Source organism: Bufo gargarizans, unplaced genomic scaffold (assembly GCF_014858855.1).
Source record: "Bufo gargarizans isolate SCDJY-AF-19 unplaced genomic scaffold, ASM1485885v1 original_scaffold_1083_pilon, whole genome shotgun sequence".
In the NCBI taxonomy this organism is placed as follows: domain Eukaryota; kingdom Metazoa; phylum Chordata; class Amphibia; order Anura; family Bufonidae; genus Bufo; species Bufo gargarizans.
This window is the reverse complement of record NW_025334229.1, coordinates 1-13,796: the sequence shown is the minus strand read 5'-3', so window position 1 is coordinate 13,796 and position 13,796 is coordinate 1. Positions and strand designations below refer to the sequence as shown.

The 13,796-nt window shown below is 52.4% G+C and overlaps 1 protein-coding gene across 5 annotated transcripts in view; it reads left to right on the top strand.

Annotated features, from left to right (window-relative positions):
• AXIN2 (axin 2) overlaps nt 1–12,873 on the top strand; it is a 52,001-nt gene extending 39,128 nt beyond the window's left edge. For 3 of the 5 annotated variants that reach the window (XM_044273737.1, XM_044273736.1, XM_044273738.1), the window contains exons 4-11: nt 4,464–4,566; nt 8,321–8,461; nt 8,756–9,216; nt 9,289–9,462; nt 9,568–9,789; nt 10,494–10,559; nt 11,049–11,207; nt 11,858–12,873. In XM_044273737.1, coding sequence (XP_044129672.1) covers nt 4,464–4,566; nt 8,321–8,461; nt 8,756–9,216; nt 9,289–9,462; nt 9,568–9,789; nt 10,494–10,559; nt 11,049–11,207; nt 11,858–11,984 — 1,453 coding nt within the window. In that variant the 3' untranslated portion in view covers nt 11,985–12,873. The remainder of the gene's footprint in view (nt 1–4,463; nt 4,567–8,320; nt 8,462–8,755; nt 9,217–9,288; nt 9,463–9,567; nt 9,790–10,493; nt 10,560–11,048; nt 11,208–11,857) is intronic. The other 2 variants (XM_044273739.1, XM_044273741.1) reach the window with 2 other exon arrangements.
• The last annotated feature ends 923 nt before the right edge of the window (nt 12,874–13,796 follow it).

Genomic DNA, 13,796 nt, shown 5'->3' with positions numbered 1-13,796 from the left:
ATTACCCTTACTGTAAAGATCACCCTCTCCTGTATACACTGCTCTTACAGTAAAGATCGCCCTCTCCTGTATACACTGCTCTTACAGTAAAGATCGCCCTCTCCTGTATACACTGCTCTTACAGTACAGATCACCCTCTCCTGTATACACTGCTCTTACTGTAAAGATCACCCTCTCCTGTATACACTGCTCTTGCAGTAAAGATCACCCTCTCCTGTATACACTGCTCTTACAGTAAAGATCACCCTCTCCTGTATACACTGCTCTTACAGTACAGATCACCCTCTCCTGTATACACTGCTCTTACAGTAAAGATCGCCCTCTCCTGTATACACTGCTCTTACAGTAAAGATCGCCCTCTCCTGTATACACTGCTCTTACAGTACAGATCACCCTCTCCTGTATACACTGCTCTTACAGTAAAGATCACCCTCTCCTGTAAACACTGCTCTTACAGTAAAGATCGCCCTCTCCTGTATACACTGCTCTTGCAGTAAAGATCACCCTCTCCTGTGAACACTGCTCTTGCAGTAAAGATCGCCCTCTCCTGTGAACACTGCTCTTGCAGTAAAGATCACCTGCCCCTGTATACACTGCTCTTACAGTAAAGATCGCCCTCTCCTGTAAACACTGCTCTTACAGTAAAGATCGCCCTCTCCTGTATACACTGCTCTTGCAGTAAAGATCACCCTCTCCTGTATACACTGCTCTTGCAGTAAAGATCGCCCTCTCCTGTATACACTGCTCTTGCAGTAAAGATCGCCCTCTCCTGTAAACACTGCTCTTACAGTAAAGATCACCTTCTCCTGTATACACTGCTCTTACAGTACAGATCGCCCTCTCCTGTATACACTGCTCTTACAGTAAAGATCGCCCTCTCCTGTAAACACTGCTCTTACAGTAAAGATCGCCCTCTCCTGTAAACACTGCTCTTACAGTAAAGATCGCCCTCTCCTGTATACATTGCTCTTACAGTAAAGATCGCCCTCTCCTGTATACACTGCTCTTACAGTAAAGATCGCCCTCTCCTGTATACACTGCTCTTGCAGTAAAGATCGCCCTCTCCTGTATACACTGCTCTTGCAGTAAAGATCGCCCTCTCCTGTAAACACTGCTCTTACAGTAAAGATCGCCCTCTCCTGTAAACACTGCTCTTACAGTAAAGATCACCTTCTCCTGTATACACTGCTCTTACAGTACAGATCGCCCTCTCCTGTATACACTGCTCTTGCAGTAAAGATCACCCTCTCCTGTATACACCGCTCTTGCAGTAAAGATCACCCTCTCCTGTATACACTGCTCTTACAGTAAAGATCGCCCTCTCCTGTATACACTGCTCTTGCAGTAAAGATCACCCTCTCCTGTATACACTGCTCTTGCAGTAAAGATCGCCCTCTCCTGTATACACTGCTCTTGCAGTAAAGATCACCCTCTCCTGTATACACTGCTCTTGCAGTAAAGATCACCCTCTCCTGTATACACTGCTCTTACAGTAAAGATCACCCTCTCCTGTATACACCGCTCTTGCAGTAAAGATCACCCTCTCCTGTATACACTGCTCTTACAGTAAAGATCGCCCTCTCCTGTATACACTGCTCTTGCAGTAAAGATCACCTTCTCCTGTATACACTGCTCTTGCAGTAAAGATCACCCTCTCCTGTATACACTGCTCTTACAGTAAAGATCACCTTCTCCTGTATACATTGCTCTTACAGTAAAGATCACCTTCTCCTGTATACACTGCTCTTGCAGTAAAGATCACCCTCTCCTGTATACACTGCTCTTGCAGTAAAGATCGCCCTCTCCTGTATACACTGCTCTTGCAGTAAAGATCACCCTCTCCTGTGAACACTGCTCTTGCAGTAAAGATCGCCCTCTCCTGTGAACACTGCTCTTGCAGTAAAGATCGCCTTCTCCTGTATACACTGCTCTTACAGTAAAGATCACCCTCTCCTGTATACACTGCTCTTGCAGTAAAGATCGCCCTCTCCTGTGAACACTGCTCTTGCAGTAAAGATCACCTTCTCCTGTGAACACTGCTCTTGCAGTAAAGATCACCTTCTCCTGTATACACTGCTCTTGCAGTAAAGATCGCCCTCTCCTGTAAACACTGCTCTTACAGTAAAGATCGCCCTCTCCTGTATACACTGCTCTTACAGTAAAGATCTCCCTCTCCTGTATACATTGCTCTTACAGTAAAGATCACCCTCTCCTGTATACACTGCTCTTGCAGTAAAGATCGCCCTCTCCTGTATACACTGCTCTTACAGTAAAGAGCGCCCTCTCCTGTGAACACTGCTCTTACAGTAAAGATCGCCCTCTCCTGTAAACACTGCTCTTACAGTAAAGATCACCCTCTCCTGTATACACTGCTCTTACAGTAAAGATCACCCTCTCCTGTATACACTGCTCTTGCAGTAAAGATCGCCCTCTCCTGTGAACACTGCTCTTGCAGTAAAGATCACCTTCTCCTGTGAACACTGCTCTTGCAGTAAAGATCACCTTCTCCTGTATACACTGCTCTTGCAGTAAAGATCGCCCTCTCCTGTAAACACTGCTCTTACAGTAAAGATCGCCCTCTCCTGTATACACTGCTCTTACAGTAAAGATCTCCCTCTCCTGTATACATTGCTCTTACAGTAAAGATCACCCTCTCCTGTATACACTGCTCTTGCAGTAAAGATCGCCCTCTCCTGTATACACTGCTCTTACAGTAAAGAGCGCCCTCTCCTGTGAACACTGCTCTTACAGTAAAGATCGCCCTCTCCTGTAAACACTGCTCTTACAGTAAAGATCACCCTATCCTATATACACTGCTCTTACAGTAAAGATCGCCTTCTCCTGTATACACTGCTCTTACAGTACAAATCACCTGCTCCTGTATACACTGCTCTTACAGTACAGATCACATGATCCTGTATACACTGCTCTTACAGTAAAGATCACCTTCTCCTGTATACACTGCTCTTACAGTAAAGATCACCTTCTCCTGTATACACCGCTCTTTACTGTACAGATCACCCTCTCCTGTATACACTGCTCTTACAGTACAGATCACATGATCCTGTATACACTGCTCTTACAGTAAAGATCACCTTCTCCTGTATACACTGCTCTTACAGTAAAGATCACCTTCTCCTGTATACACCGCTCTTTACTGTACAGATCACCTGATCTTTTGATGTGGTTGTGCAGCTGCTGCTGTGGGGCTGAATACTTATGCAACCGAATTGCTTTCAAAGCTGCTGCAGCACTATTTTCTGCAGGGACTCGAGGGCTTCTTCTCGCAGACTGTGCCATGGCCGCCTATCTGTATGCCTGCCAGCGGCAAGGGTTAAAGCGCCTGCTGGCCTGTGCTGTAGCAGCTGCCGCCAGCCGTGTGCAGCCTACACATGTATGTATACACCTGTATACACCTCAATCATGCGCTACCACATGCAGAATGTCAGGTGTCACTGTGTCTCCCTCTGGTGGCAGCAGCGCAGATTGCAGATTGACGGTCCCCACCATTTCTGGGGTTCAAATTGTATAACAATGCCCCGGCAACCCTCTGACCCTCCGCCCGGTACTGCCTCGACACCCCTCTGACCCTCCGCCCGGTACTGCTCCGGCACCCCTCTGACCCTCCGCCCGATACTGCTCCGGCAACCCTCTGACCCTCCGCCCGGTACTGCTCCGGCACCCCTCTGACCCTCCGCCCGATACTGCTCCGGCACCCCTCTGACCCTCCGCCCAAAACTGCTCCAGCACCCCTCTGACCCTCCGCCCGGTACTGCCCCGGCACCCCTCTGACCCTCCGCCCGGTACTGCCTCGACACCCCTCTGACCCTCCGCCCGATACTGCTCCGGCACCCCTCTGACCCTCCGCCCGATACTGCTCCGGCACCCCTCTGACCCTCCGCCCGGTACTGCCCCGGCACCCCTCTGACCCTCCGCCCGGTTCTGCCCCGGCACCCATCTAACCTTTCGCTCGTTACTGCCCCGGCACCCCTCTGACCCTCCGCCCGATACTGCTCCAGCACCCCTCTGACCCTCCGCCCTGTACTGCCCCGGCATCCCTCTGACCCTCCGCCCGGTACTGCACCGGCACCCCTTTGACCCTCCGTCCGGTACTGCTCTTGCACCCCTCTGATCCTCCGCCCGGTACTGCTCCGTCACCCTTCTCATCCTCTGCCCGGTACTGCCCCGACACCCGCCTGACCCTCCGCCCGGTACTGCCCCGGCACCCCTCTGACCCTCCGCCCTGTACTGCCCCGGCATCCCTCTGACCCTCCGCCCGGTACTGCACCGTCACCCCTTTGACCCTCCGTCCGGTACTGCTCTTGCACCCCTCTGATCCTCCGCCCGGTACTGCTCCGTCACCCTTCTGATCCTCTGCCCGGTACTGCCCCGGCACCCATCTGACCCTCCGCCTGGTACTGCCTCGGCACCCCTCTGACCCTCCACCCGTCTCTCTCTGGCAGGGATGGCATTCCTCCGTACCGCTCCAGCAACAAGAAGCAGCATCAGAGGGAGATGAACCGCAGCATCAAGGCCAACGGGCAGGTGCCGCTACCTCATTTCCCTGTGAGTACAGCCGTCTACAGCTATCTGACTATTAGGGGGCGGTGTATATGGGCAGCCCCTCCCCGATATCTGAGGGGCGTGCTCTATGTGGTGCCGGTGGCAGCTCTTCTGCAGTCATCTCATTGGCTCAGGGGCCCCGGGGGAGGCTGGTAGGGGCCACAGTGTATCAGAGACCCCTACTGTAGCTGCACAGGCTTCTGGGTAACTGCCCTGGAGGAACAGTGAAGTCTCGTGTCATGGCCGGCTGTTTCCAGCCCATCTTGGTCATCTCGTGATTGTGGTCTCAGTCTGGACACTGTCCGGCTGTCTCAGTCCTTGTGTTCTCTTCTGCTTATTCTCTGTCTTCTTCCTTTGCAGACCATTATTGTCCTGAACCTATTGTCCTTCTTCCCGTCTTGCAACCTCTGTCTCCACCTTCTTAGTCCTTCGTGTGACCCTTTTATGCATTGTCTCTTCCTCCATCTTGGCTCTCTCTTTACCACATTCTTCTTCCATGTGACCATCTTCTCCTCTGTCTCTTCCGCTATCTCTTGGCTGTCTCTCTCTACCACATTCTTCTTCCATGTGACTCTCTCCTCCTGTCTCTTCCTCGATCTCTTAGCTGTCTCTTTCTACCACATTCTTCCATGTGACCATCTTCTCCTCTGTCTCTTGGCTGTCCGTCTCTACCACTTTATTTTTCCGTGTGACTCTCTTCTACTGTCTCTTCCTTTATCTCTTGGCTGTCTCTCTCAATCACTTTCTTCTTCCATGTGACACGTTTCACCTCTGTCTCTTGGCTGCCTCTACCACGTCTTTCTTCTATGTGACTCTCTTGTCCTCTTTTTCTTCCTCTATATCTTAGCTGTCTCTCTCCATCACTTTCTTCTTCCATGTGACTCTTCTCTCCCTCGATCTCTTGGTGGTCTCTCCACCACTTTCTTCTTCCTTGTGACTCTCTTCTCCTCTGTCTCTTGGCTGTCTCTACCATGTTCTTCTTCCATGTGACTCTCTTGTCCTCTGTCCCTTCCTCTATATCTTGGCTGTCTCTCTCCATCACTTTTTTCTTCCTTGTGACTTTCTTCTCCTCTGTCTCTTGGTTTTCTCTTTCTACAGTCTTCGTCTTCTATGTGACGTCTTCATCAGTTTCTTGGCTGTCTCTCTCTACCTCTTTCAGCTTCTATGTGATCCCCATGTGCCTCTCTTCTCTCTGTCTCCCGTGTCTTGGCTGTCTCCTTCGTTTCCCCCTGCCTCTACCTCTTTCATCCTCTGTCTCCTCCTTGATCAGTTGGCTTCTCTCTTTACCATTTTCTTCTTCTATGTGACTCTCTTCTCCTCTGTCTCTTGGTTGTCTCTCTCTACCGTTTACTTCTTCCATGTACCCGTCTTCTCTCTGTCTCCCCGTCCCTTGGCTCTCTCTCTAGCTCTTTTGTCCTCTGTCTCCTTCTTCCTCTTGACTGTCTCTATACCTCTTTAGTCCTCCCTGTCTTCTCTGTCTCCCCCTGTGTTTTGGCTGTCTCTCTCTACCTCTCTTTCATCTTCCATGTGACCCTCTTCTATTTCATTTCCCCTTGCCTCTAATTCCTCCATTCTCTGTCTCTCGCTGTCTAATTTTTCATCCTCCATGTACCCCTTTTCTCCTCCATCTCTCCCTGGCCTTTAGCTGTCTCTCACTCTCTCTCATCTTCTATGTACCCCTACTCTCCTCCATCTCCTCCTGTGTCTTGGCTGTCTCTCTATCATCCTACTTGTACCCCTCTTCTCCTCTGTCTCTCTCTGTTCCTTGGCTGTCTCTCTATCTCTCATCCTCCATGTGCCCCTCTTTTCTTCTGTCTCTTCCTGCTCCTTGGCTGTCTCTCTATGATCCTCCATGTACCCCTCTTCTCTTCTGTCTCTTCCTCCCTTGGCTGTCTCTCTTTCTCCCTTCATGTACCACTCCTCTCCCCGTGTATCTTGGCTGTCTATCTCTTTCGTCCTCTTCCTGCTCCTTGGCTGTCTCTCTCTCTCTCTTTCATCCTCCATGTACTCCTCTTCTCCGATTTGTCTCTTCCTCCCTTGGCTGTCTCTCTCTCTTTCATTCTCCATGTACTCCTCTTTTCCAATGTCTCTTCCTGCTCATTGGCTGTGTGTGTCTCTCTCTCTCTCATCCTCCATGTACCCCTCTTCTGTCTCTTCCTCCCTAGGCTGTCTCTCTATCTCTTTCGTCCTCCATGTACACCTCTTCTCCTCGGTTTCTTCCCCCCTTGGCTATCTCTCTCTCATCCTCCTTGCACCCCTCTTTTCTTCTGTCTCTTCCTCCCTTAGTTGTCTCTCTCTCTCTTTTGTCCTCCATGTACCCCTCTTCTCCTCTGTCTCCCCCTGTGTCTTGGCTGTCTATCTCTTTCATCCGCTGCCTATTATTGCTCCTTGGTTGTCTCACTCTCATCCTACTTGTACCCCTCGTCTCCTCTGTCTCTTCCTGCTCTTTGGCTTTCTCTCTCTCTTTCGTCCTCGGATGTACCTCTCTTCTCTTCTGTCTCTTCCTGTTCCTTGGCTGTCTTTCTCTTATCCTCCATGTACCCCTCTTTTCTTCTGTCTCTTCCTCCCTTGACTGTTTCTCTAGCTCTCATTCTCCATGTACCCCTCTTCTCTTCTGTCTCTGCCTCCCCTGGCTGTCTTCCTCTCATCCTCCATGTACCCCTCTTTTCTTCTGTCTCTTCCTGCTCCTTGGCTGTCTTTCTATCTCTATCATCCTCTCCCTGCTCCTCTTTCCTCCCCTATGTACCCCTCTTCTCCTCTGTCTCTTCCTGTTCCTTGGCTGTCTCTATTTCTCCCTCCATGTACCACTCCTCTCCCTGTGTATCTTGGCTATCTGTCTATCTCTTTCGTCCTCTTCCTGCTCCTTGGCTGTCTCTCTCTCTTTCATCCTCCATGTACTCCTCTTCTCCGATGTCTCTTCCTCCCTTGGCTGTCTTTCTATCTCTAATCCTCTATGTACCCCACTTCTCCTCTGTCTCTTCCTGCTCCTTGGTTGTCTCTCTGTCTTTCGTCCTCCATGTACCACTCTTCTGTCTCTTCCTCCCTTGGCTGTTTGTCTTTCTCTCTCATCCTCCATGTACCCCTCTTCTCCTCTGTCTCTTCCTCCCTTGGCTGTCTCTCTCTCTCTCTTTCATCCTCTATGTACTCCTCTTTTCCAATGTCTCTTCCTGCTCCTTGGCTGTCTCTCTCTCTCTTTCATCCTCCATGTACACCTCTTCTCCTCTGTCTCTTCCTCCCTTGGCTGTCTCTCTCTCTCATCCTCCATGCACCCCTCTTTTCTTCTGACTCTTCCTCCCTTAGCTGTCTCTCTCTCTTTCGTCCTCCATGTACCCCTCTTCTCCTCTGTCTCTTCCTGCTCCTTGGCTGTCTGTCTCCGCTCCATCTCTCCGTTATCCTGCTGCGGTCCTGTCTCCTTGCCTGTCTCTTCCTCTCGCTGTCTCGGCCGTCCCCTCCCCTCTCACAGATTTTTTTTGATGTTTGACAAGTGTCTTTGAAGATTTGCAGCTCGGCGCGGCTCCTGATAGGCTGCGTGTAGTACAGAAGGAACAAGCGGGGTTCCACAGAGTGTAACCAACTGCTAGTGCCGTAGGCGAGGGCTGCCGGGCAGGATGCCGCTCCATGAAGCCACCGCTCTGGCTGATAAATATCCAGAGCAGTCTCACAGCCGCCTCGCTTCTCTCTACCTCTCTCAGAGATGTGACGGATTGGACGCGGCTCCCTCTAAACCATGCCTGTCTCTTCTCCCTGCTCTCCATAGAGGACGCACCGGCTGCCCAGAGAGATGACCCCCGTAGAACCGGCAGTCTTCGCGGCTGAGCTCATTGCCCGGCTGGAGAAGGTTAAACAGGAACAAGAGACGATGCAAACGCTGGAAGAGAGGCTGCAGCAGATCAAAGAGGTACGAGGCGCATAGCTGCCTCCTCGGCAGGTTTTCTCTCGCCCTAACGTGCTTCATCCGCCCCAGGACCTTCTTTCTCGTACAGAATAATGGCACGGACCAGGGTTGATGCTCTGGATCCTCACAGACGCTGTGCCGCCAGCGACTCCTGCCGTATGTGGCAGTGATAACGTTTCGTCGCCCCGGTACAGCAGCTGTAGGTCTCCAGTGTATATTAACTGTTTCGGTAACCGGTGGAATGTGGCAGTTGATACCTTGTTGCTTCTCCTCATTGTCTCACATTTTTATTTCCAGGAAGAAGAACGGGAGGAGTGTGAGACCCCCATCTTCTTCCAGGCACCCCGTGATCTCCTGGTTTCTAGCCACCAGCCACCGACTTCCTGCGATGATGACCCTCAGACCATCCTAGATGAGCACTTATCACGAGTCCTGAAGACGCCCAGCTGTCAGTCTCCGCCCTGTGTGGGGAGGTCATGCTCCCCTGGCCGCACTCGTGTCCTGAGGCCTACAGGTGCGGTGCAGTCAGTGCCCTGCCCTGTGCTCACCAAGAGCTTTGTCACCAAACAGACCACCAAACATGTTCACCACTACCACTACATCCATCACCATGCTGTGCCCAGGACGAAAGAGGAGATTGAGGCAGAGGCGGCTCGCCGGGTGCAGTGTCTCTGCACCAGTCCTGCTGACTACTGCTGCTTCCTGCAGACCAGGACCCACTGCAGAGACCTGCCGCTCCTGCACATGGACGCTGCGGGGTAAGGTCCGGTGCTGGTGGTGCCCGGGTGGCCGGTGACACAGGTCCTGACGTTTCCCTTCTGTCTCGGCAGCAGTCGCTCTCGCACCTTGTCCAGGAGGAAAGTGACCTCTGACCATTTGGGGGAGGGCAGAGTAGACACCACCACAGTCCTATACCAGCTGCCCATGGAAGAGCACCTACCGACGGCCTGGCAGAGGGCGGTGGAGTGCGAGAACGAGCGGCCGAGCAAACACCGATCTCACAGGTACTGGGGGCTACAGAGTATTCTGAGTGCAGTTCTTGTCTCTTTAAATGTGTCACCACCTTCTGTCCACTGTCTCTGACGCTCACCTCCTCATCTTCTCCGCAGTGCCCATAACATCAAGCGGAACACAACTTGCGAGACCACCCGAGCCTCATCAGCGGAGCGCCTGGCGCCACACCACCAGTGGGGCGCCCCCAGTGGCCACACGAGGAGCCAGCAGCCCCTGCACCCACCTGTCCAGGAAACCACGGTGGTGTCGGTCAACACACTGGCTCAGCTGGAGGAGGCATGCAGGAGGCTGGCGGAGGTGTCCAGACCAAAACAAAGGTGAGGACCCCCCCAATGGTCAGATAGAGGACCTTCGGCCTCGACACTGTCCCGTTATAACACCCCCTTCCCCAAAAACATGAGGTGATGATAGGCGGCATGAGGCTCCGATGCCTCACTCCTACAGCTTCTGTTGGGATCATAGTGGAATCACTTGCCCCCCAATATTCATAGGTGTCCCCTGTTAATGGTCATCTTGGGTACTTGTGCTCGGGTTCATGTGAATGAGCACCCGATGCGCTCCTCTAGGTGAATTGCGGTTTCTGTTTTTGGCATCTTTCCTGGCACTCGACCGGTTGGATGTCACTTCTGTAGGCGGGGCAGAGACGGCAGGTAACGCTGGAGGCCACTTCAAAGCCACCCCTCCCCCTCCTGTTTACCCGGCGTCGTGTCCGACCCCCCGCGTCTCCTTCCTCTTCATCAATCCTGCGCAGCGCAGTCTCCAGCTGTCTGCGCTGCCTGCTGCTTCCGAAATCCAAGACATGAAACGCGCAGCTGGAGCGCCTCCGACTTCTCGCCTCCTTCCATCTGCTCGCCAACTTTTTCTTTGTTTTATTCATTCGCATTTTTGCTCGGAGATGGCGGCGGCCGCGGCACAGATATACCCAGCGCAGCGCCTCTTAACCCCCGCACAGCAGCACGGGATTGCTCTTCCACGCGTCTTAGCCGAGCTTCCTGTAATTTGCTGCTTTCTCTTCCTCCAGGTGTCCATCCTCCAGTCACCAGCGCAGTCACTCCGTGCCGTGTCCATCCGCCATCGCCGCGCAGGTGTAAGTAGCCTCAGCCCAGGGGCGTAAATAACGTCTGCAGGCACAGATTCATCCCATTGTGAGGGGGCAACCATGGGGGGGGGGGGGTGAAAGGGCCAGTACAATCTTCTGTATGGACAGCTTCATCATTCTAGAGCAAAAGGCACTCTTCATTAGTAAACATCTCTGCTTGCTGTCAGTGAAGATCTTCCAGCATACTATTAGAAAGTTGCCCATACTTTCTCTTCCACAGTGATGAAGCTTAAAGTACACCGGCCCTTTAAGTGTCTTTTGGTGCATAAAAAGGGTTCAGAAGGATCTCCGATATTGGGGTCCCATACGGACCCTCTTTTGAGCTGTATACGAGGCATAGTCCTCTGTGTAGATGCTAACCCCTGATCCCCCGATCCTTCGGGGGGGGATGTCCTCTTGCTGGCGGCTTCTCTTTTTGGCATGCTGTTGCTCTCTGTTATCAGCCACCTTAAACATTTCTCTTTTATCTTTTTGCAGACAAAAAGATCCAAAGAGGCAGCCGAGCACGTTAGGCCCGGAGCTGACGCTCACGTACTTCTTCTGCGGAGAGGAGATCCCGTACCGGCGGATGCTGAAGATGCCCAGCCTGACACTGGGGCTCTTCAAAGACCAGCTGAGCAAGAAAGGCAACTACAGGTACGAGGCGCAAGGTATTCCTCCCCCCGACCCTTACCTGGGACTGTACGTCAACTGCCATCGCCAGCTCCTCAGGCTCCGTACGTCCAGAGGAAGGCACAGTGCAGCTCAAGTGACGTGTCCAAGGTGTAGCCGGCCACAGCGCTGAGGGGGAGGCATGGAAAGGCCTGGTCACCCATAGCAACCAATCACAGCGCAGCTTTCACTTCTCAAGAGCAGAATACGACATGAAAGCTGTGCTTTGATTGGTTGCAATAGGCAACCAGGCCTAGTCATTCACCTCCCCAACGTCTTCCAGCCCGGGGCGGAGCACAATCACCCCCAAAAGTCCGAGATTACTTGTGTCCCCAATATGAAGCATTATAACCAGATAATATACACGGAGCAGGAGGCCAGTCAGAATAGTCCATAACTGGGGGCAAATAAGAGGGGCAGTAAACCTGGGGTCTATGAACAGAGTCTATCAGGAGATGAACTAGTTATGTCTCTACAGAGCAGACATTATCAATCCATCCACTGATCCCAAGACATGAGTAACCGATCCTAATCCCACCATGCCTGCAGTTTATAGAATTCTGGAGAGCCCCTTAAGGCGGTGCCGCGTCATTTTGTCAGTATTTTGCGTTCACCGTCCGATTTCTGGCTTTCAGGTATTACTTTAAGAAGGCGAGCCGGGAGTTTGACTGCGGGGCAGTATTCGAGGAGATCTGCGATGACGACGCCATTCTTCCGCTGTATGAGGGGAGGGTCCTCGGTAAGGTGGAGCGCATTGACTGAACGCCGGTGACCACCTTAACGGAAAAGTCGTCTTCTGACCGCATGATGTGGTTCCTGGCCGCGCAGGAGGTGGCGCGTCAGCGCCCTGTGAGGGAGCCGTGTCCGCTGCTGTTGATGTCGCAGTGGGAGGAGCCAGTGGATCCAGCAGTCTATGCACTAACTCATATAGTACCACTACAGACTGTCACATGACCTGGAGGCCGCCGCCGCGAGCGGACACTGCCCCGCCTCCTGATGAGACTGAAGCCAGGAGCTGCCATCTTGATGCTGCTTGTACAACTTTGGCAAAATGTTTTGCGCACTTGCCATCGTGTTGTTCGGTGCCTTCTGTTGTTTGTACAGACCCCCCCCTCCCCATTTATTTATTTTAATAAAGTTCCTGCCCCCCTCCCCCACTATTAAATATTATAATTTATTCGTATTGCATTTTCACGGAGGAGATTTACCGTATGTTGTGTCCGGCCGCCCACGACCTCTGTCGTAGAAGCGTTCGCAGCTGTCCGCCTTTACTGCCGCTGCATCAGGACAGTGGGCGGGACTTTACCACTCTGGCCCCGCCTCCAGTCAGCAGGTAGTGTATACAGTATCCTCTGACTGGTGCCGTTCTGATATGCAAATAAGCCCCGCCTCCTCGCAGGACAATGCGACAACCCACCCCCGGGGGGAATTCCGTCTTCCATGCTCTGCGCGGGGGAGGAGGTGGTGCCCTGTGTCACTTGACCTGTCTATAGACGGTGTACATACCGTATGGTACCCGTCAGCACAGGGTCACCCACAGCCTCCCTCTTGTCACCGACAGCCTCCCTCTTGTCACCCGCAGCCTCCCTCCTGTCACCCGCAGCCTCCCTCCTGTCACCCGCAGCCCCACACCCTATAAATTATACGAATGACCAGAAAGATTGTAATTAAAGAGACGGTGCATTTATTAAAAGTTTTATATTTTTCAAGTTCATCTGAGTCTGAGTGTAAATAAGGGCGAGGAGTTGTACTGTGCACTGTCCGTATACACACATCGCACCCGGGAGATGGGAAGTTGTACTGTGCACTGTCCGTATACACACATCGCACCCGGGAGATGGGAAGTTGTACTGTGCACTGTCCGTATACACACATCGCACCCGGGAGATGGGAAGTTGTACTGTGCACTGTCCGTATACACACATCGCACCCGGGAGATGGGAAGTTTGTACTGTCCTTTATTACACACATCGCACCCGGGAGATGGGAAGTTTGTCCTGTGCACTGTCCGTATACACACATCGCACCCGGGAGATGGGAAGTTGTACTGTCCGTATCCACACATCGCACCCGGGAGATGGGAAGTTGTCCTGTGCACTGTCCGTATACACACATCGCACCCGGGAGATGGGAAGTTGTACTGTCCGTATACACACATCGCACCCGGGAGATGGGAAGTTGTACTGTCCGTATACACACATCGCACCCGGGAGATGGGAAGTTGTACTGTCCGTATACACACATCGCACCCGGGAGATGGGAAGTTGTACTGTGCACTGTCCGTATACACACATCGCACCCGGGAGATGGGAAGTTGTACTGTCCGTATACACACATCGCACCCGGGAGATGGGAAGTTGTACTGTCCGCATACACACATTGCACCCGGGAGATGGGAAGTTGTACTGTCCGTATACACACTCGCACCCGGGAGATGGGAAGTTGTACTGTCCGCATACACACATTGCACCCGGGAGATGGGAAGTTGTACTGTGCACTGTCCGTATACACACATCGCACCCGGGAGATGGGAAGTTGTACTGTGCACTGTCCGTATACACACATCGCACCGGG